Below are 23,446 nucleotides of genomic sequence, written 5' to 3' on the forward strand. Positions count from 1 at the left end.
CTTTAGGGTGAGAAAGCTGCTAGGGTAGAAGGAGAAAAGTCCCAAGTGTAGCCAGGAATAAAATGAAGATTCTGACCTGGCAATCAAATACCCTCTATAAACATTTATTTCTTGTAGACTTGGGCTTCTCTTTAAATAATTTCCTGAAGTCTTGAGATTACAGAATATTTTCCAAATATTTTTATTTATAAAAAATGAACTGGTAGTGCTTAACAGTCATTTGACTATAAGAGCTTTTTGTCTTTGCCTCATGGTGGGCTAACTAATGAAATTGTTAGCTAGTTCTTTGTAGACTTTGGGTAGTCAGTGAGGATATTCTCCAGGGGAAAAAAAAAAGACTAAAACCCAACTCTGGACTTGGGGATTCTCTCCACCTCGGTCCTATATATTTTACAAACTTCTATTACTTACTCTTTGTTAACAATGCCAGAATGCTCTGAGATGAGCATTGAACAATATGGGTTCATTTGGTTAGTGGTTGTCTAGAAGTTGAGTACCGGTGATGGTTAAGCCATACTTTTTATGTCAGGAGATATCATTCTTTTAGCCTTAACTCCTCCAATATGTCAGGAAGGTCATTGTAGAAGAGCTCAAATTCCTGTCTTTGTAAAGAAACCAGAAATCAAGTGTCAGAGCCTAGGCATGAATCATTGCTGGGTGATTCCACACAGATGATGGCTGTCAAGAAGTGTGGGAAGAGAGCAAATTTGAGCAGTATGGGCTTGGAAGGAGTATAGTGGAGCTGACCTGGGCCCCTGAAGTCTCTCCCTTTCAAGGCTAATGTCATGTTTATAACCAAACCTTGCACGTTGAGCTTTCTCTCTTAATGCGCTGAGCTGCACGATAATTTCCAGAATAATTCTGCGCCTTTTTTTCCTTCATTCATTCAAGTTGTGCTCTATCAGGATAGAAAGGGCAAGGAAGAGGAGAACAGTATTAGTAAAGTGGTGGTGGCTAGCTAGAACTCCATTCCAGATAGCTGACAAGCTTTGGAAAAGTTAGTTTTCTACCCCTTCTAAAGACCCGTATTTTTATCTATACTAAAATTAGGGAGGATCCTTGATCCAAGTTTTCTTCTTTCTTTTCATCTCTCTAGGTAGATGGTATGGAAGGGTTAAGTTTGTCATTCTCTTAATGCCCTTAAGGACATCATGGGCTTTACCTTCCTGGAAATAAAGAATGGCAAGGAATTTTGAATAAAAGACAGATTGTTAGGCATCACACTCATTGCCTTTATATATGATCCCTGTGTAGTGCTACTCCACGGATAGTAAAACATGGTAGCACATTCATCATGGGATTGAAAAGATCACCTTGTTCTTGTGGGTGACTTGAGTGGCATTATCTTGCCCCAGATCTCTCGATTTGGCTAATTCCACATACAGTCATAAGAATGAGTGAGGTTGAAGTCCTAAGTTGCGTTGGGAACCACCTCCATTTTCCAGGAAGACTGAGATGAGATGATTGAACCACTTCCCCTTTTCCAGCTTGGAAGCCACAAAAGGGACACAGTCTTGCTGGCAATATTGGCATATCTTGGGGCTTCGCATAACCTCAACAGTTGGCACCTTTTATTGCTTGCTCTATTCTTCATACTACTAACCAAACTGTGTTTTTGTTGTTGTTTTTAATTTCCATTTTCATCGGGGGGGATTGCTTTGCATGATGTCCTTCCTCTTGGCTGAGAGTTGCGGGGATTGATCCTTTTCCTTTCTATGATTCAGGTGCCTCACTCTTTCCTTTTCAGGTTCTTCCAGTTCTTTTAACATGTCAAACTCTGGAGATTTGTTCATGAGCGTGCAGTCACTCAATGGGGATTCTTACCAAGGGGCCCAGGTTGGAGCCAACGTGCAGTCACAGGTAGGGACCCAGCCAATGTACTGCCAAGCGAATGCGAGCCCTCCATGGTATTGGCAATTTCCTACACCTGTACAGAGAGAGATAAAAAATCAAACCAACCAACCAACTTACTTCACCAAAAACCAAAACAAAAATAAAAAGCAAAAATAAAAATAAAATAAAAAGCAGCAACAACCATTGTCTTGGGGAATCTCGTCCACACTTTGTGAATGCATTTGGCTCTGGCTTGACAGTTATACTAGGAAGGCAGGAGAGGAGCTGCAGGGAAAACAGTTAAGGTATTCCAATGCACACCTGGCAAGTGGAACCAACCTTTTTTTTTTTTTTTTTCACTAAAGGAATGAGGAGTTCAAAGTGTTCTCTCGCATTTCCAGGTTTCCTTCACTTACATTGGACACCAGAGCTCAAGGTCTGCTTAAAAGAAGGAAAAAAAACAATAAATGGGCAAATATATGAGTATGTTGTGTTTTCATTCTTAACCAAAAAGCCACCCAGTCCAGCACAATAGACATTTTTCCTTGATCACGTTTGGAGAGGAAGGACTTCAGTTTCTTTTGACAAGAGCACATCTGTGTTTGGAAACAAAGGTGTTTTAGGAACTCAGTGCTCCTCAGTAAACAGGAAGCCTTTTATTTTCTCCAATCATGATGCTCTCTTAAAGGGGTGGAGAATTCCTGGGAATTTCTGATCCAGATGAATCCAGTTTCCCACTCTGAATGCAGATCAGGAAGTATCATTGTCAGGGGTTGGCCAGCTTGTTGGTGATCTAGTTGCTGGCTTGGGAAACATTGCCCAGGAAATATGTTTGGAACAGACTCTGGCCAAATGACCAAAACTTGGCTGTCCTCTGAAATGACTTCCCAAGCCTTCTCCAATCAGAGATCTGGCTTTAAAGAACATTGGGGAATCGAAAAGCTGTGTAGGCTAACCTACAGCAAAGGGAAATGGATGAATGCTTCACTACTCTTTCCCCTGTTCACATCTTCAAGTGCTTTCTTAGTGAATCTGCTTCCCTCTAAGTGAGGTGAACTGCTTTTCATCTCACTCCTTGTGGTCTCTTTACTGACTAGAGAATTGTATTCAAAGATGATGGAGTGACTGCGGGCATTTCCCACTACCGAATCCTGTGTTCAAGAAAGACACCCCTCAGAATGCTGACACTGTTTGGCATGTCCAAAATCTGTCCTGGCCGCTGATGATGATGATGATGATGATGATGATGATGATGATGATGATGATGATGTCTTTCTTTTTCTGTTTAGGTGGATACCCTTCGCCATGTTATCAGCCAGACAGGAGGATACAGTGACGGACTTGCAGCCAGTCAGATGTACAGTCCGCAGGGCATCAGTGTAAGAAAAATAGGCTTTTTTTTCCTTTTTCTCCCTTCCTTTTTCATTCTATCACTACCAATTATTTCAAAGCCATAGGGCTCAGAATGCCACTTAGTAGGACTTGTCTTAGTTTTACGGTCACCTAGTTTATTGCTTCTGTATCGGTCATGCCAACGGCAGCATTCTACCCACAAAAAAGTGGGGATCGGGCAGGCTTCATGCAGGCAGCTGGCGTCTAAGGCTGTCAGACACAATCAGTGTTTGCATAGTACCTGCGGCCACATGCATTCAGCTGAGAGGAGCTGCTAAACAGGTGACACCTAGTACAACAGTGGTAGAAAATGTCACCACAGACTGAGGCCTGGGAACCGTGGCAAGAGAGCCAGTAGCCAGAATCCATTGCAACCAGGACCACTGTCTAAAAATAAACCTTGCCCCAGTTGATCTGTAGCAAAAAAAAAAAAAAGAAAGAAAGAAATTAAGATGGTGAGGGGGTGAGGTGGGGGGAACGACAGATGAACCATCTTCTCCTTGTTCTTGGGTGCGCTGGCGGCTCCCGGAGAGCATGAAAATTCATAGCGACAAGCTATATCGCACAGAGTGAAATCGATCAGACAGACACAAGGAGAACCGAGTGTAGATTCGGGACAGCAATCCAACTTCATTTCTCAGATCAATCGTCCGCCATCTCAGCAGCGGTGACAGCAAGCTGGGACAAGAGGGCAGCCTGGAAAAGGAGGCTGTTCTCTGGAGTGGGGGGTTATTTTCTGGGCTTTTAGAGGTCACTGGAGGCTCAGGCAAGAGGGTGGCTCGGAACTTGAAAGATTTTGATTAGTATTTGTTTTATTATTGTTGCTATTGGGATGACTGCAGATTATAGAGCAATGAAGATAAGATCTTTGGGGAGAGAGGAATAGAGATGGATTGTTTGCTATCTTCCTTAGTAGGTTATCCTCTGTTTCCTGCCCATATTCTACATCAAGACCTTTTTCTAGTTGTGATGATCAGAGAGCAAGGTTGACCCTATTGGGCATTCCCATTGGACAGTCAAGTCCTTTTTGTGGAAGAGTATCAAGAAGTTAAGTAGGAAGAAGAGCCAGCCTTCAGGTTCCCTCTGTCTTTTCAAGGGTTCCAAGAATGGCTGTTTGTCCAAAAGTCAAGGCAACATATTGTGAAAAGGAAGGTCTTGTGTGTAGGAGAAGTTGTCCTCTACCAATTGAGCTGGGAATAGTGGAATTTGGAAGGATGAATGGCCTCAGAATTGCAAAATGTGTCTATGCCCACACCCAAGCACACATGTGCCTCTTTTTAGACCTAAATTTTTTCTAAGATAAAGGATGGATTTCCACAAATGCAAAAGCTTTGTGTTTTGGTATATTAGAAACATGGGCACACCCAAAAAAGGGAGCTACAGAAAGGGCATTTAACTTGGAAGGGAAGGTGGCTAACTGCCTTTCATGTTAGAGCCTTTCCTTCCTAATTGGGTAGCAGAGCAGAGAGCAACCTTCAGGATCTCGGGTTCAGCATTGACCCCTGACGTCATCTGGTGGAGCTGGGAATCATTTCTGAAGTAATGTAACTGAACATGTGCAGACAATTATGTCTGATTATATAAGGCTGCTGCAAAAACTGGGCTTGGAAATGTCATTTGAAAGAATCTTTCATTTTTCATTAATTTTTCTGTGAGCTGTATTTACTCCATTTCTAGCATTTGAATATACAGAATAAATGAGTCAAAGTCTGACCATGATAAGATATGATACTTGGGTATCAATTTGAAATTGTCTCACTCCCACCCTGTCCAGGAGACTTAAGCTTACTATAGGGAGATACGTTTTCATAAAGTAGTATTTTGTGTTAAGCTGAGGGTGTGTGTGTGTGTGTGTGTGTGTGTGTGTGTGTGTGTGTATGTTAGGGAAGGAAATGTATATGTAGGGGAGTAGAGTCTTTCTGCCAAGAGAAGGAGAAAAAATGACTAGAAACTGAAAGAGAGAGAAACAGGAATGAAAAGTTTGAAGCCAAGAAATGAAAAATAAACAAATCCCTAAACTACACACAACCATGGAAACCTGCCGAGCTCCAGACAATAGCAGTGCTCTGGGAGTGAAGCTCAATATATAGTCTTTCCAAGTTGGCTTTCTCCTTCTCTATTAGTAGGGGCTTCCCCCCATTCTATCCATCTAGTCTCCACACGGGGCTGCCTGAAAAGACATGTCTATGACTAAGACAGAGCAGGATGGATTTCATCATGGTGGCTCCCTAGAATTCAGGATGCCCAGATTCTTTCCCCCAAGTATTAATTAGCAGTAGAATAAGCAATAGATTTAACTTAACTACAAAATGGGGATAACAAGTCCATCTGTGATAATATGAAGAGCCACTATTTATTATTAGAAAACTTTGGGGCGGCTAGGTGGCACAGTGAGTAAAGTGCCAGCCCTGGAATCAGGAGGACCTGAGTTCGGTTCCGACCTCAGACACTTCACACACACACACACACACACACACACACACACAAAACTAGCTGTGTAACCTTGGGCAAGTTACTTAACCCCCATTGCCCTACAAAAGGCAAAAAAATAAAAAAATAAAACTTTACAGTTTAAAAAGCCACATACACAAATGTATATAAATATCTGTGTATTCACATAGGTGTATATAGAGATACATAACATACATATACACATAATGCTTGTATTGCATATGCCAGATGTCCCCAAAGTCTTAGTGTAGTTTTAATTGTTCTCTCTGTCTCTCTATCTTTCTCTTGTATGTGTGTACACACACATATATGAGAAAGAGATATGGGTGGGTATATATATTTGTCTACATTTATAGATAGATATACATATGTGTGTATATATGTATATGTACTTTATATGAGTTTATATGCTAACTGGCATGGAGTAAAGAGCACCAGGCCTGGAGTCAAGAAAACCTGAGTTCAAATGTGACTTCGGACTTACTAGCTGTGTCACCCTGGCCAAATCAGTTAGCCTACTTTGCTTCAGTTTCCTCATCTGTACAATGAGATGGAGAAAGAAATGGCATACCAGTCCAGAGTCTTTGCCAAGAAAACTCCAAAATGGGGTCACAGAGTCAGACATGACTGAATATGACTCAACAACAATAGCAACAATAAATCTATCTATCTGTCTGTCTGTCTATGTCTGTCTGACTGTCTATGTTGGTGTGTTTGAGTAGGTACACATATATCTATAGAAAATATATATTTGTGTATATATGCATATATATATATACACACATCCACGCCTACACACACACCCATACACACAATCTGAGCCTGACCTCACCCCATCCTCACTAGATAGAATCTAATCTCCAGTAGAATGCATCCTGTTTGAGGACAAGGACTATTTTCTTTTTTGTCATTCTGTCACTAGTTATGAAGTCCTCATACATGCTTAATCCTTTTTATATCACATAGTTGTGAGAACCCAATGAAAAACAACTGTAAAAGCTGAATATGAGGTATAAATTTCTGTGAAATCGGATTGAGTTTCTGCATGTTTTCTCTTGTCTGAATGGGTTTTTCAGTACTCGTCAGTGTTTTATGGTGAAGACTGATTACAGTAAAGGTTCTTCACTCTCCCCTGCCTCTATTTAAGTTCATACCTATGGGGTACCCACAGAGCCCCAGCCTAAACACCTTTTTCCTTGGTTTTCATCTACTTCCCTTTCACTAATGACAATAGACAAGGGGAACTCTTTTAGAAGTTCTAACAGAAACCCCAAAGCCCTAGACCCTCCTCACAGCTTTCTGCCTCCGAATTCCTGCCCATCCTCTAAAGCCCAACTCCAATGAGACCTCTTCCCATTTCCTGTACATTTATTTCAAATGTTACTTATACTAGGTTTCATTTATCAATAATCTATATTTGTTTGTTTTTTAATAATTCAATAGAATTTTCACTCCAAATAAAGTCAGATTAGTCACTTAGAAAATTTTATTGTTTGTGACCATTTTAGAATTTCCTTGGGTTCAATGCCCCCCAAAACAAAACAAAACAAGATTGCACTTTCCTCTTTTTCTTGTTGCTTTGATGTCAGAAAGCCAGCTTTAGCCAGCTGGTCTATTTCTATATGTTACAACTCTCAGCTTTACAGGGTACAGAAATTAGGGAGGATATGAATAATTAAAGCCTCAGGTAATCCTGCAAGACTAGTTTTATCCAGTATTTCAGACTTACAATTGAACGTGACTTTAACGGTCATCTAGTCCCACCTGTTCACACGGTATCTTGTGTACATCATTCACAACAAATTATTAGTTAGCTTCTGGTTAAACATCTCCAGTGACAGTGAGTTCACTACCTCTCTATTCAGGTAATCCATTCTTTTTTTTCCCCACAGTTCTGTAAGGAAGTTCTTTTATGGTATAAAATTATGCTGTACTAGCTTACATAGCAGGACTTTAAGCTTGAACATCATTTCTGTATAGCCAAGACTTAAACCACTTAAACCAGAGAGAGAATTATTATTAGTTCCCATGCCTGGTCAATAAGGGAACAATATTTTCTTAATTATTTATTATCCCACAACAATTCAATTATTTATTTAATTCAACAACAAAGTAGAGAGTGGGTCACTCAACACCTTTTTATTCTTTGGGCAAAGAGCTGTAGAATCTTTCCAGTTGAATGAGTATGCTATAGATGGATCCCAAAGCTGATCACATTAGGCCCCATGCATGGCTTCATGGTTGGTAAGACTCAAAGGAAAAAGTATACTTTCTCTTCCATCTCCATTAAGCGATACATCCCTTATTTCAAACAAACAAACAAACAAAAAACAAAAACAAAAATTCAATCTGAATAGTTCCTGTCCCCTCGAAAGCATCTACTTACCTAGACCAGACGAAGTCAGGACAGGGTCAAGAATTACAGCATCCTTCCAAACATATGAAATACATATCCCAGATTTGATGACATGATTACTTTTTAAAATCTCCTTATGGTTCAACTCTCATTTTTTTTCCCCTTTTCCAGACTAAACATTTCTAATCCCTTTAGGCTCTTCTCTCATCCGACAAGGTTTTGTCTTCGACACACTTATCTGCAGATGCTTCATCTTGTCAGTGTCTCCTTCTTAAAATAGAGGACATTAAGTTACTCTTCTCATAAATATCTTATCAAAAACAGTAGAACGGCAGAATGGGCTGGTTTGAGTTTCACCTCCACTCCTTATCCTTTCTACTTTCTAGTGCTGCTGCTTATGAAGACTTAACATAGCCAAAATAAAAAATACCTAAATGGGGAAGGAAAAGAACAAAGGGCTTAGCCGACCTCCATGTCAATGAACAGGCCATTGAACAAGATCGTAAACTTCCTGACCCTCTGTTAAACACCATGTGTTGTGACTGGTGGGTATGTTGAATGTGTGGTTCAATCAGTAAACATTTATTAAGCATCTTCTATGTGCCAGGCACTGTCTTGAGTTCTGGGGATACAAAAAGAATCAAGTCAGCCCTTACCCTCAAGAAGCTTACAGTCTAATGGCTCATGCTTCCAAGTGGTTTATTATCTACTTTTAGAAATTCTTCCCTGAAATCCATGAGGAGATTTAAAAGAGTAAGCATATTAAAGTCTATTTTCCCCCACAAACATTTAGGACAATGAACTTTAAAACCTTCTTCAGCTGCGAATTTAAAGCCAAAAGGCATTTAATTCACTTGGGAACATGTGCGTGGGCATAGGCATGTCCTTAACTATCCCTTCTGACTCCTTTGATTTCTCACCTTATTAAAATGACAGATAAGGACATGACAGCTTTTTTAAGGGATGAGAAAGCAGCCAGTGCTTTGGGTTCCATCATCAACTTGTTGTCACCATCTTCTAGTAGATGGAGAAGGTGGCTCCCTCACTTTACGTATGCGGGTCAAGTTCACTGTCTATGAGGCCAGTGGAGATCACAGATATGCCTCAGGAAGCTCTTTCACCTCTGGACTAGTTTAAAACTCTATCTGAGATTATTCTTCCCCTTTTTTTTTTGAAAGATAGAGGCTGGGGAACCTGCCAACTTAAGATCCCAGGGGGCGAGGTTGAAATAATAGAGCAAAAGAAAGGATTTCAAGATCAACCGCCGATAGTTTGAAAAAGCAACCTCCATGAAACCAAACAAACATGCCAGGCATTTACAGTAATAATAAGCATCACATCCTGGAGCCTTCTTTGCTCTTTGTGGCACCAACATTAGCCACAGCCAGTTTTGCTGGCATTGGTCCTGGTGATGTGGTTACTAACCAGAGTCATATGCCTGATGTATATATACATTCATGTATGAGGAACCAAGAAAGATTTTTTTTTTCTAGGTCCTAGGCTATGTCAAACCTGGTAGCCACATTTCTCTATTGACTCTTAAGGGAGTCTCTTTTTGGCTCGCCTCCGCACAACTCTGTGCACTTAACTCTAGGGCTGGAGGCCTTCCATCTTCCTCTGTGGGAAACTAGAGAAACAGCCGAAGCCAGAGGAATGTGACACAATAAAAAAAGCAGTGGGCTGGAAAGCAGTAGAGTGGCGTTCTGGTCCTAGCTTTGCCACCTGTCCAAGCTCCGGCAAGTCATTTCAACTCTTTAGACCTATTTATTCATCTGCAAAATGAGGGGGTTGGTCCCGATGATCTCTCAGGTCCCTTCCAGCTTCAGCAGCCTCTGAATCTGTGCAAAGCTGGTGGTTTGCCATTTTGAGGAAGTGCATGAAGATAAGGGGATAGAATTCAAGACTACAAATAAAAGAAGATGGTTTTATTTCTGTGTGTTTGGAATAGCTAAGTCACAGAGACTTCCCATTGATGAATACAAGTATATGCAGTATCTTTTGCATGTGGAATTAGTATTTTGCCATGTCCTTCCCAAATGAGCCACCCATTTCGCTCTTCAACCCTACTGTCCTCGGGCTGAGATCTTGTTCATGCTCTCGGGACCAGTGTGGTAAGTTAGCTTAGCTCTTACCCTTTGCTCTCATAAACCCTGCCAAAGCTTCAAAAACCCAAGTAGAAACTGGGTTTGTCCCTGATAAAGTGATGTAGCCCCTCTAGGAATTCAATAATTATTAATTGAGTCAAAATGTTGGAAGCAATTCCATTGATTTCTGGAGATGGCCTCTCTCTCCTGTCTCTTTCCTGGTGACTGGACAAGCTATGTTTCTCAAATTCCCACAACTGGCACATTTTTCTTGTGCAATCTTCTAGACGTTTGCCGTTGAAGTCCTAGTCCTAGTTGAGTTTCTGGGAAATCTCTGCCTTTTAAGTCATCTTGATTTCTCTGGCTTAACAAAGACATCAGAGTTACCTAGTATATAGCCTCCTTACCTCCATTGAAGTAAAAAGCCTTAGTCAATCCAATGTAGATGCATTTAGAGATTTTAGAGATCCCATAAATTGTTTTTGTTAAATGAGGGCTTTTTTTCATGTATACATTTAAAGTTATTTTATAACTACTTGACCTCCTAAAAAGATGTTTCTACAACACCCAAATTAAGCACTTATCTGATCTATAAAGAAACAAACAATTGTTGTCACTTTATAAATTTTCAAGGTGAATACCTCAGTGACTGTTTTTTCTAGGGATTTCGGTATACATTTAAGTATGTGTCTGCCATTGTTCAATTATGCCTTGTAGTCCAAACAGCTAAATTTTCCATGCATATAGCTAATTGAGAAACAGTTTGGCAAAATTTTTTATTCAAGTTTTATTCTCAAAAAGAAGCATATGTTCTTTATTTTCTCAAAACAGTTGAGTATACATAAATAAGATTCTCCTATCTTAAAATGATGGTACAACTTAGTACAAGATTTAAAGACATAAAAACACCTAGGTACAATTTGGTACCTTTCTTACTCATCTTTGACTCTCTCATCAAAATTTAGTCCATATTCTTGGCTTATTTTTGGGCCCTAGAAAAACATAGTATCTAACTTGTCATCAACCTTTTTTTTTTGGAATTTAAAGTTTTTTCAAGATTTATACATAAATTGTCATGACTAACAATAAAAGACTTCGTGAAGTTTGTCTCAGAAACCTTGGCCAGCTGCTTCTGTTCATTAGCCTTTTCTCTTTCTGGAAAGATAAAACTTTAACAGAGGGGTATTAATTTCCCATCTTAACATTCTGAGGGGTTCCCTTTTGCTTTCTTTTGTCTCCTTTTTTTCTCATAACAAAAGCAAAAAGAGAGGGAAGAAAAGGGTAAATTGTGGTTATTCCATGTGCATGTCCACAATGTGTATGGTGCTTCTTTTCAGGGGAAATCTTTTCTGAGCCTCTTTCTCAGCTTGTTATTAAAGCTTGGAGCTGGAAGAAAAGCTAATTTGCATTGAATAATTAAGATTATTCATTAACCACTGCCCTTTGGAACAGTAGCTTGGAAGCTTGGCTTTTAATGTAGAGTCAGCCTGCATGTATCTTTTCCAGCACATAGAGCTTCAAACACATTTAAACTGAATATAGCAAGATTTCTAAAGTGAAAAGCAGAGTTACTTCGTCACATGCCATGAACACAAATTTCATCTTTTCACTTCTCTTTCGTACTTATCCATTTTCTTTTTCTTAGTATATTTTATTTCCATTCAGTTCATTTCCTAAGTTTTGTAGAGACTTAAGTGTCTGGGCATTAATGCTATCTCCAGAGTCTATTTATGAAATACAACTCTATTCTTCCTCTTTCTCCTTTTTGTGAAATCAACATAAACTTAATTTATAGCCAGCATTTGTCCACTTGTTCAATTCAACCAACCAGTTTATCAGAAATTAAGTGCCTAATATGGACAAGAAACTGTGTTCTTTTTTCCCACTTTTTTTTTTTTTTTACCAACAGGCATCTTTCAGTGACTGTGTATTGACTATCTCCTACTCCTCCCCCTCATTCCTCTTTGGAGAAGGTGTCTACTGCCCAAACTTGCAGTTTTATCCACTATCTTCCTTGTTGAGACATTCCATTGTTGGTTCACTGTTACAGTCAAAATATCTTTCCTTTGGTCCAAGTAAGAGGCTCTTAAATGTGTGTGTGTGTGTGTGTGTAATGGACCTTTTAGCCATTCCAGTGAGACTTATGGACTCTTCAAAATCATATTTTTAGATGGATAGAATAAAGGTAAAAAAAGAAACCAATTATGTTGAAATACAGTTGCCAGAATTTTTTTTTTAATCCATGGACCCCAGGTTAAAAATACCAGATCTTTCTGTGGTAGAATTCTATTTTTTTTTTCTTTATTGGTCCTTTGTGGAGACGGGGAAGCAAAAAACAATTAAATCAGTATAGCCAAAGAATTTTCATATCTTTGAAGCTTTATTAAGTCACTCATTAATTTTCTCTAAGCTGAACAGCTCCAACTTTGTTTGATCATTCCTCAGAAGACCTATTTTCAATACTTTAATTTTAATTGTCCTCCTATCTTATCCACAATCTTTTAAAACAGGAACCATAACCAGACATGGTAACAGGAGGCCTGATATTTCCTTCTACTGCTTATCTACTGTATCAGGTAGCTTCTCCAATGAATTTATATGCCTACCATCTTCAAAGTGCTTATTTCTGAATGTTGAAGTGTTGAATATGACTGCTCATGTAATTTGATGCTCTGATTTTTTTGTCTTTTTGGAGGGGGAAGGCAGGGCAATTGGGGTTAAGTCACTTGTCTGAGGTCACACAGCTAGTAAGTGTTAAGTGTCTGAGGTCAGATTTGAACTCAGGTCCTCCTGACTCTGGCCAGTCCTCTATTCACTACGCCACCTAGTTGCCCCAGAACTGATGCTTTGATGTATGTATACGTGTAGGAAAATCCTCCCTCGGTGGGATTGGATTCTTATCCTAGAAAAATCTAAGCAAAATATCCTCTAGCCTGAAATTACAAATTTGTCATTTTGTACATATGGATGCTCTCTCCATTGCCACAGACACCTTTTTGGCTTACTTAGGAAATGGTCTCTAAAAATGAGTGCACAGAAATTTCAGCACTTTCTGACCAACAAAATTACAACCATTATATCAGCAGTGATATGTGATATGAATGTGATATGGAATAGCCACAAATATATACACACTCCTCCATGCACACACATATGTACATATATGTATATCATACATGCATACACATACATATGTATAATCCTTTATATGTGTCACATGTAGAACAGGGTTGTTGTCACCCAGTCTTCCTTGGATCGACTCACTTTCTCTATCCTACTTTCATATTAGCAAGGCTAGGTTCCCAGAGACAGATTACACCACATTGTTAAGTTCAAACTCTCTTGGGATCCTAGGGAGTAATGTACTTCCTCTAATTGCCACTCTAGCTATTTAGCTCCCATATGATGAATTTTCTGTCTACACAACCAGTCATTCACAGTGTAATGCATGCATACAATGCATGGCATTTACCTAATTTGTCTCTCACAACAATATACTTTTAGATATTAAACATAATTACCCAACAAAAACCAAGGCATCATGAATACTGATATATTAAAGCAAATTCATTAATAATAAAATACATCACTATCCACGTATAAATCTTGATTGTAATCTTCTCCCAATGTACTCAGTATCTGTGTTGGAATGGATATTCAGATAAAGGAAACTAGCAGGGAAACACATCACGAAGGAAGGTTCATGTGCTTATATATGGGACCTCAAAAATATGTACTATAGACATTGGTTTTATGGACCATTCAGGAACATAAGTACCAAAAGAAATGGTACTTTGCTCATTACTTAATAGTTAGGCCTTACCACTCTTAAACTGGGCAAATCTTCTTTTTCTACTTAAGTATAGCATTGAGAAATCTTTTCTATTTATAATCACCTTTAGTAGGATGCTTAGAAAGTATTTTTTTAAGTGAAGAGCAGTTCTATTTAAGCCAGAAAACTGCAAATTTCATCAAACTGGCTATCCTTTGTCTGAGACAAGATTTGAACTTGGGTCCTCCTGACTCCAGGGCTGGTCCTCTATTCACTGCACTCATCAGTTCATTCAGTTATTCACTTACATACATTGTCATTGTTCAGTCAGAAGGGAAATCCCAGAAACACAGTTCAGGTTGACTTTTTCAAAACTGGGCAAACAAACCTAGCTTGCTCACTAGGATACCAAAGCAACTGCAAAGCTTCCTATTTTCCTTCATAAGCCAAATGCTTTAGGAAGAAGAAGCAGATCATTATGAAAAGCTTCATCTCTCTCCATTTTTATATAAGAATGAAGGAAAATTAGCTGTCAATGAAGCTGTTGACCAATATAGTCAGGGATCACTCAACTGAAGCCTTCTGTCTGCTGATTGCTTCTAAATGCCATAGTACTGACAGCAGTTTAAGTCTCCTTCCCCTGTTTTCGATTCTACTCCTAAGGTTTTTCTTATACCCAGTTTCTTTCCCTAGTTCCTATGCCTTCAAAGGCTTAAATGAGAAGTTCTTGAATTTCACTGACTTGCCTTTCACTTAAAAGTCACAGTACCTCAAATTTCCCATGTCAAATTGATATTCTTCTTTCATTCATACCCCAGTCTTCAGATGTTTATATGATTTCTGATTTTTTAAAAAAATGTACCCACTTTAAGTATTAATATGTAAATGATCTAAGGTACTGTAATAGTCTAGAGTTCTCAAGTCTTTAACACGGTCTTTGTGTGTCCTTGAAACTTTGTTTCTTTACCTTCTTATTCATCTAGTTTTTAATATATAAAAGTTCTTTCTCTACATCTTAAAAGCATCAAACTTCACACATAAGTGAGTCATCATTCTTCATCATTCTCAAGGTGATTTGTGTCTTTGTATTTATACCACAGCCTATATTTTTCCCCAAACTGTTCAAATACTATTTCAAATCTGTGTTTCTTCATCCATATATGTTAGGATGTTTTATTAAAATGAAATTATTTTCCTACATTTTTAGTATCAAAATGTTCACCCACAACATAAACAATGTCTTATATCTTTTAACTTTTGATATGTCTTTTCCTTTACATAAAAATGTGGGGTTTTTTGCCTTTTCCATTTACTAAAATGCTCCCTATACAAAAGGCCTTAAAGGGATAATATACTTTGTACTAGTAATGAACCTTTCCAAACTTGTCTAGACTAACTTTCAAAAAAAAGATACATAGTATGCCACCAGGCTATTCAAAAGCTTTAGGGTTTACAGAACTTGCTAGAGCTTATTTTTCATTAGCAAAGCCTTTAAGGCCTTGGGGCCATCTCCATGCTATGATGAGCAATCACAGGAGGACTTCAGGCTGTGTTCTGTACGATAGAAATAACGTTAGTCTAAGAAGGTTTTTTGAACCCCCTAACAATCTGATTATTTAACACTCTTTGTTTGTACATATACCGTTTATGAACAGCTTGGGAAGCGGTATAATGTAGTGGATAGATGCCTTAGAATCAGGGAGAAGTGTATTCAGGTCCTGTCTGTGACACATTTCACTGCTGTAGATATGAATAAGTCACTTAACCTTTGAGCACTCAGAGATAATGCTCTGAAACAATGTTACAGACCAGTTACCAATCTCCATAGGCGGAAGGGGATTTCCAAACTAGGAGTTTTATACACTAATAAGATCTCAGGTCTGGACCAAATGGAATTAAAAAACAAAACCTAGAGACGCCAACAGGGTAATTTTTAAAAGGAAGTCACAGGGAACCAGTTAGTATTATATTGAGGACTTACTGTGTGTCCAACAAAATCACTCTTGGATGACTAGATAGGAAGGAAGCAGGGTAACTAACAAATCAAAGGCCAAACCTCTGCCTTCAAGCAGCCTACAGGCTAGCTTGGGGTACAGGCCATACAGACAGACAGACATGCATGCATACACACATATACACACATGTATGTATATACACGTGTGTGTATATATATGCTGCAGAATAAGCTAAATTATTCAATTGAAGATTGTGATATGATAGAGTGTGTGCTTGTGGGAACTGTACGTAGAGTCAGATGAAAGGGTTTGAAATCCAGGCTCTCACTCCCTTTGCTACCCCAGGTAGGTTCCCTGCCCTATCTCATTCACAGTATCGCTTTCTACAGAATGTTGTGGAATCAAGTTATTTTGTTTACCCTGCAAGGCCACCGTGAGAGAAGCCCTTGGTCAACTTTTGAAGTTCCATAGAAGGGTTCTAGCATTTTGCATTATTCACCTCAGCCAGACCTATTTTGGGATGAGAAGTTGGGCCTTTCAGTGATAAATGGCATTTTCATTTATATTTTGTCATTCTGTGGAAACTTTTATACCCCTAAAGAATGGGAATCTATCCTGAGTTAAGCCAGTGTGGTGGCACATCCTGGAACAGTTCTAAACTTCTAGGATGATGCACAAGTCCACTTTCCCACAGCAAACAGATGTACAATAAAATCAAGGCAAATTCCCCAACCCACTACACAGCTGGAAAAATCCCTCTACTGAGGGCTGCTGTAGGCAATTAACATGCAAAATCAATTCTTCTTTTTCTTTCCCTCTGAGTATATAGTGCTTTGGATGATGAGCCCAGAATAAAACAGGGTGTCCCCCAGTATTTAATAAGGAGCTATAGGGCATGGCAAATCAGCATTGTGCTTTTGAGCACAAAGGATTTTTCCTATCGTTCTCACTTTCATTCCTTCTGTTCATAGAATTGTTTTTTTAAAAGCATTCCTCTAAAAATAAGTTAGGCACAATAGCAACCGGGGCCCAGTTTTTCAAAGCCATTTGCCTGCTCTCCCCTCCCCCAGTGAGAATCTTCCTTCCATATTCCCCCTCACCCTTTTTCCTCACCACCTTCATCTTCCCCCATTCCCTCCTCCCCCTTCCGTTAGCTGTAATGACCCTGCAAACACCAAACGGCATTTGAGTGCATTAAGCTGCAAACTCTCTGGTGACATAGCAATTATAGCTCTGAAATAGATTTGGTGCGTCACGGAAGATAAGGGTTTTGAAAGTTTCTGTTGTGATTATAGCTTGTAACTCCCACAAATAATAGGCTTCAAAATAAGAGGCTGCCAACGGAGCCTTTGTGGCTTTGTCTCAGTGATGGCACGTAAATTGCTATTAATGTCCTAAGTGTACTTGAATATGCCAGTCTCTGGGATGTGGAGTTGGCTCAGTGTCTCTCTTTACATGGCATGTCATTGTCGGTCTGATAATCTGTGGTAATTGCTGTCTCTTGGATGGTCAGAAATGTGTTAGCGTATATGTCTTCCCGTGTAATAATAAAGAATACAAAGATATATGTGGTGGAAGCTTGCTTACATAGAGTATTGCATGGGTTGGACTTGGTCTATGAACTCTTGCTAGGAGAGATCTCTCTGTATTCATTTTTTGTTTGTTTGCTTGTAAGCTAGGCATGTGTATTGCCTTTGTAAGTACTTTTTGCGTATGTCATTTCTTGGTTAATCTAGCCAAAAAAAAGTCAAATGTCATAAGAAATGAAATTGGGGCTGTATATTCATAACTAGTCAGATCATTTTCACTCTTTTTTTCGGAATTATATGGATGTAATCACATAGGTATCCAGATTCTTTCCTCTCCTTTAGAAGCATTGTGTTATATAGAAACAGACAGCAGTATCAGTACAAACTGGAGGAATGTGTGTTGATAGGTTTATGTAAGCACATATCTTCTCCCTCTATGGGTACTGACTTACATTCTCAATCTGTATATTAATTATTTCATTGTTACTATGTATTCTAATAAGAGGCGCCATGTCATGGATGAGAGGAAGGAGAGAATTGCTGAGCTTAAAGTCTCTCTCCCTCTGACACTAGTGATGTGATCATGGGCAAATCACTTAACCTGTCTGAGCTTTCAGCAGATTTCTAAGATGCTAAATTCTAGAAGGGACTAAATTCCCAGACTAGTGAAATCACAGGTCATTAAAATAGTCTCTAGTCCCACAGCATCTACATTTTGTGTTTAAGAGTTTGGAGTGGTGATAGGCATAGGGTTTTGTATTTAGGTACACAACAGTATAGTTCTAGATTCAGCTTTAGTTAGCTAAGTCAGGAGAACAAGATAGCCCGGGTACATCAGATAAACACAGAGACATTTTTAGAATGACCTCCACTGTGTTTGACCCGTGTACCAGTATATAACTATGGGAAGTAAAAACATTATATGCAGCTGCCCTGTTTTTACCTTTAATGGGAATAAGAAATTAGTCCTGTCCCACAGACAAAAATGTAAACATCCTTTTAGCCAATGTCCCGTAGAATATGAATTTCCCACTGCCCACCTAGAATTGGATTATCCATATCCTAAGTATCTTTTGGGCAGTTCTCATAGATGTCTTTCCTTCTATTGTGTGATAGTATGATCTTGCCAGAATGTCAACATCTCATGTTTGATCTGATGCAACTGTGATAAAAACATAGGTGCATTCCAAGAAAAATCTAGTTTACTGACTCTTAATGCTACGGGATGAGTTCAGCAGCAAGGTAAATGAGGATCAGGCTCCTAACTTAGCTAGATGTCCATGAGACTAGGAAGGTGGATTCTAATTTGCTAAACTGACTAGTTTCACCACCACTGCCTTATGTAGAGATAATACAAAGGAAGGATTAAGATGACCTTGAATGAAACATCAGCCTCAGGAATAGAACACAAATGGGATAGCATTGCACATGAGGTTGCATCCTTTGACTGGGTCAGTTTATGTCTTATGAATGGAAGATAACAGGATCCCCCAAAGCATTTTTGTGGTCAGACTTGTGGTTCATTACTTGCTGCTGTACATCCCACTTAATGACACTCTGAAGGAAAATTTAAGGACATGTAACATCTGCCTTCAATCATGGTGCAGAAATGCAATCCTGAGAGCCCCCAAAAATTTGACGATCATTTCCATAAAACTTTGAATGACCAAGCTCTAGATAGACACTAGGTCGACAGTATATCTCTGTCATAGCATCAGCAAATCATTTCTAGCTACAGACCAGCAACAATAAATACATACATGCATTGATTCTATTTGTTAATAGAATTTAATTTCATATAATCAGTCTCTACTATTGGGGGATGATTCATGATTCAAATCACAGATTTTTTTTTTCATTTCAGCCCAGCAGTAAGCATTTAAGTACCTACAGGGTCCCAGACACCATTCAATGTATTAAATATGTGAAGACAAGCAACAATTCCTATGTTCAGAGTGTTTACATACTATAATATATATTTAAAGATAAATGTATTAAACAGGTGCAAAACTGTTATGTGATGGTCAAGTAGAAAGGTGACTAATGATGAGACTAAGGGGAGGCTTCATGGAGAAGGTACCCTTTGAGTTGAGCTTTCAGTTTTGGCTAGAAGCCAGACCTCAACTAATTCAGGCTCCCCTCCCCAAATGAGGTGTTGTAGTCTAGTCTTGAGGGTACCAAAGCTTGGATCAGTTTCACCAGCTATGTCACACAGTGGATACAGCTCTGGACAGCTGAATTCAGATTCAGCCTCAGTCACTTAACCTCTCTCTCAGTTTCTTCATTTGCACAATAGAGAAAATAATAGCACCTACCTCTCAGGATTGTTGTGAGGATCAAATGAAACCACATTTTTAAAGCACTTAGACAACCTTAAAGTATTATGTAAATGTTAGCTATTATTAGATATAAGACTAAAGACTGAAGATTGGTAAACATAGGAAACCCCAGGGAATGTTTTGCATGCTAGTAAACATGATTAAAAATAAAACTTTAAAAAATATTTTTTTAAATATTTAGAAATATTTTTAAATATTTTAAGATTTTGCTATTACCTCCAATTTACCACATATTCTTTTTTGGAGGGGGGAAGGCAGGACAATTGGGATTAAGTGACTTGGCCCAAGGTCACATGGCTAATAAGTGTTAAGTGCCCGAGGCCAGATTTGGACTCAGGTGCTCCTGATTCTAGGGCTGGTGCTCCTAGCCACCCCCATATTTTTTAAATGTGCAGTTGTTTGCATATTATCTCCCCCTATCCTTGAGGACTGGTTCTGTTTTGTCTTTCTTGGTAGCCCCAGCACTTAGCTCAGTGCGTGAAACATAGTAAAGGCTTAACAAATGCTTATTGTTAACTTGTTACAAAGAACACTAGAGAATGTGTGTGAAATCAGTCAAAGAGTTAAAAGTTAGGGAGTCCTGGATGCATTTTTAATACTAAGGGTGCAACACACTAAATAAAAGCATACAGTATTTACGGTCTTCTTCATTTATACTGCTTTAAAACCAGGAATATAACTTCAAAATGGACTTGAACTTGGGCACAGTTGGGGTTTTTTCAGAGGGAGGAGATAACCTGTGTTACACCCATATATAGGAGGAACTTATGGATCTGTGGGTGGAGTTGATTGATATAAGTAGCTAAGCTATTAGTAGGCAAAGGATGTGGCCCTGGAGGATCCTATCAGAGGATTCATTCATTTGTTGATTCATTCCTTCAGTCCCAAATTCTTATCACACCCAAACCTTAGTGAATTGTTCTAGTCTTCTCTTCTGGTAGCCTGAACTCCAGTAGCCCAGCAGCTGTGGTATTCTACTCTGATTTAGCTATGGCCCTTCCTAGATTGTAAGTCCTGGTGAAGATCGAGACTCTGTCTGATGCATTGTTGTATTATCCAGTCTCTTACATATTTTCATAGTGCTTCCAGGGACTGTGATTTCATTAATGTTGGCATTCCGTCCAGATGTGCAGATTGAAACCCATCCATACTTTCTTATCCTCTGTCACTCTTGTCTATATGCTTCAAAGGAGGGAGAGAGGTATCCAGCCCCTAGGTATGCTAGAGGCCTTCCTCTATGTCAGTTCAATTCAACAGACATTTATTAGGTAACTGTTATGTTTGAAACTAGGGATACAAAATAATAATAATGATAGCTAGCATTTATACAATTCTTTAAGGTTTGCAGAAGAGTCTTTTACATGTTATCTCATTTGATCATCTTAACAACCCTGTGAGGTAGGTTATTGCCATTTTATAGATGAGGAAACTGAGGCTGAGAGAGATTAAGAGACTTTCCCAGGGTGACACAGCTAGTAAGTGTCTGAGTCAGGATTTAAATTGGAGTCTTCTTTACTCCCAGTTCAATTAACTCAGACATCTTGTGGTTCCCAGTACATTATGTGAGCTCTCATTGGCTCTCATCTCCTCTGGTCATACATCACTTTGCAAATATCATTGGTAGCTCCTTGAATGTACCTTGCAACCTATTTATGGTCCTCATCTGTCTGTCCTTTACTCTGGGGGTGACACAAACACTTGCTTTTCAATAGCTCCCATTACTTAGGTAGGTAGTGCAAAGATTTTAATCACAGTTTTATCAAGGAAATGGAATCTTGGAAAAATTAAGTGACTTTCCTAAAGTCACACATCCAGTAAGTGTCAAAAGCAAGACTCAAACCTTAGCCTTCTGACTCCAATTGCAAAATGCTTTCCTATGTACCCCATTGTCATTGACTGATTCATTTATTTGAAGGAAGGATGCCCAATGGGGCCATGGAACAGAGAATTTTTTTCTCTTTGGACTGAAAGAGGAGGTGAAAACCTATCAGGATAGGGATCTCAGCAGGACTGCTCTGGCCAAAACCAGTGTATTGGCATATCCTTTGGTTATTTTCACTCTAGGCATATGGTACATACTTATGTGAATTAAGCTCTAGATTGACATGTTCCATTGATGGCTCGGAGTGAGAGAAAAGTCAGGTTGCCAAGCCAAAAAGCCATCCACAGTTGACTCCTAGAAGTTTATCCATAGCATTAAGTTTTATAGTATTGTCTTTTGTTCCCTACTTAATGCACACATCATTCTTCAAACTGATGGTCCCCACATCATGGCAGACCATGTTCCAGGCTCAGCTCTCATGTTGAGTACTGATTTTTATACTGATTTTCTTTCTTTTATAGAATGTTACCATCATTGGAGTGGGGGAGGGTGGCAGAGGAGAAGGGGGAACAACCACATTGTTAGTTTGTCTTGCCAAGTTTCTGGGCAAGCATTACTAATAGAAGTGGGTACCACAAAAGAGAAAGGTCTTAAGAGTATCAAAACTGAACTCTCCCCCAAGTTGGGAAAAAATGGATTCTGGGACTCTTTTTCCATTTTCCTATCTATTTTTGCTGATACATCTCCCATTGTCAGACGACTCTGTGTTATTATTTCTCGCCAGCCCCACCATTACCGGGTGATTTAGGGCCCTAGAGCACGTATACCCCCTCATTCACACCAAAGGCATCTCTGGTAATGGCATCTGGCCCATATGCAGATCTAGCTCGAGTTGGTGCTGACATCAGCCAGTTTGTGGCACCTCAGCGTCTTTCTGGGTTGCAAATGAGAGTTTCTTAGTGCCAGGCTAGCATACGCTGTCACATCCAGTGATGGATTCTCTGCATCAACGGTGTGCTGCTAAGGTAAGCACAGGAGAAGAGTAAGAAAGGGAGGAGGAGACGACTAGCAGATCTCAACCTCAGCCAATCCTCTTTAGTGTATAAGGTTAAATTGAAGCAGTTTTGAATCTATTTCAGAGGGAAATTTCAGCAATTGACACCTGCTTTTTTCCAGAGAAAATGACACGGGGTACGCGGTGGTCACAGTTGACCATTCTTCCATCCCCACAAAACTCTTGTGCACTGGGTCTATTCAGTCCACTTCAGCAAAATTTTTAAAATGCCTACTAGGTAGTGTACTGGGCAGTGGGGATACAAAGATTTACCAAACAGCAATGTCTTTGCCCTCCAGGAGATTATACTCTATTATGGGGAGGGAGTGTAAAAGAGGATCTTGACAAATATGATAAAAGAGTAAAATAGAGACAAAGTATTCTAAGAAATATTTTGCAGACTTGGAAAAACTCAAAAGTTTGGGGGGGATGAGGGAATCTTTATAAGGAAGGCTTCATAGTGGAATTGGTCCCTGAGCTAAGTTTTAAAGGAAGACTTTAAAAGAAAGACTTTTAAAGGAAGAAATGAGGAGAGAATGCTTGCTAAACAACAAGGAACAGCCTTCAGGAAAGCATGGAAGCAAGAGATAACATGTTGAATTCAGAGAACAGCTAGTAGTCCAGTTTGGACTGGAATTTTAGATACTCGAAAGGGACTAATATCACATAAAAGTAGGAAAGCAGATTGAAGCCAGATAAAGTGGAACATTAAATGCTAGGCCAAGGCACAATGGATAGAGTGCTGGTCTAGAGTGAGGAAGACTTCTCTTTGTGAGTTCTAATCCATCCTCAGAAACTTACTATCAGTGTGACCCTGGGCAAGTCACTTCATCCTGTTTGCCTCAGTTTCCTCATCTGT

The 23,446-nt window shown here is 39.2% G+C and overlaps 1 protein-coding gene across 3 annotated transcripts in view; it reads left to right on the top strand.

The window, feature by feature from the left end:
- Window positions 1-23,446, top strand: part of PBX1 (PBX homeobox 1) — a 328,301-nt gene that overhangs the window by 295,695 nt on the left and 9,160 nt on the right. For 2 of the 3 annotated variants that reach the window (XM_069094679.1, XM_069094680.1), the window contains 2 exons: window positions 1,748-1,860; window positions 3,123-3,212. In XM_069094679.1, the coding sequence (XP_068950780.1) occupies window positions 1,748-1,860; window positions 3,123-3,212 (203 nt within the window). The remainder of the gene's footprint in view (window positions 1-1,747; window positions 1,861-3,122; window positions 3,213-23,446) is intronic. The other variant, XM_069094681.1, reaches the window with a different exon arrangement.

The sequence above is a fragment of the Petaurus breviceps genome, unplaced genomic scaffold (genome assembly GCF_028583685.1).
Source record: "Petaurus breviceps papuanus isolate PSGF00001 unplaced genomic scaffold, PetGlider_PUasm1.0 220, whole genome shotgun sequence".
Classification (NCBI taxonomy): domain Eukaryota; kingdom Metazoa; phylum Chordata; class Mammalia; order Diprotodontia; family Petauridae; genus Petaurus; species Petaurus breviceps.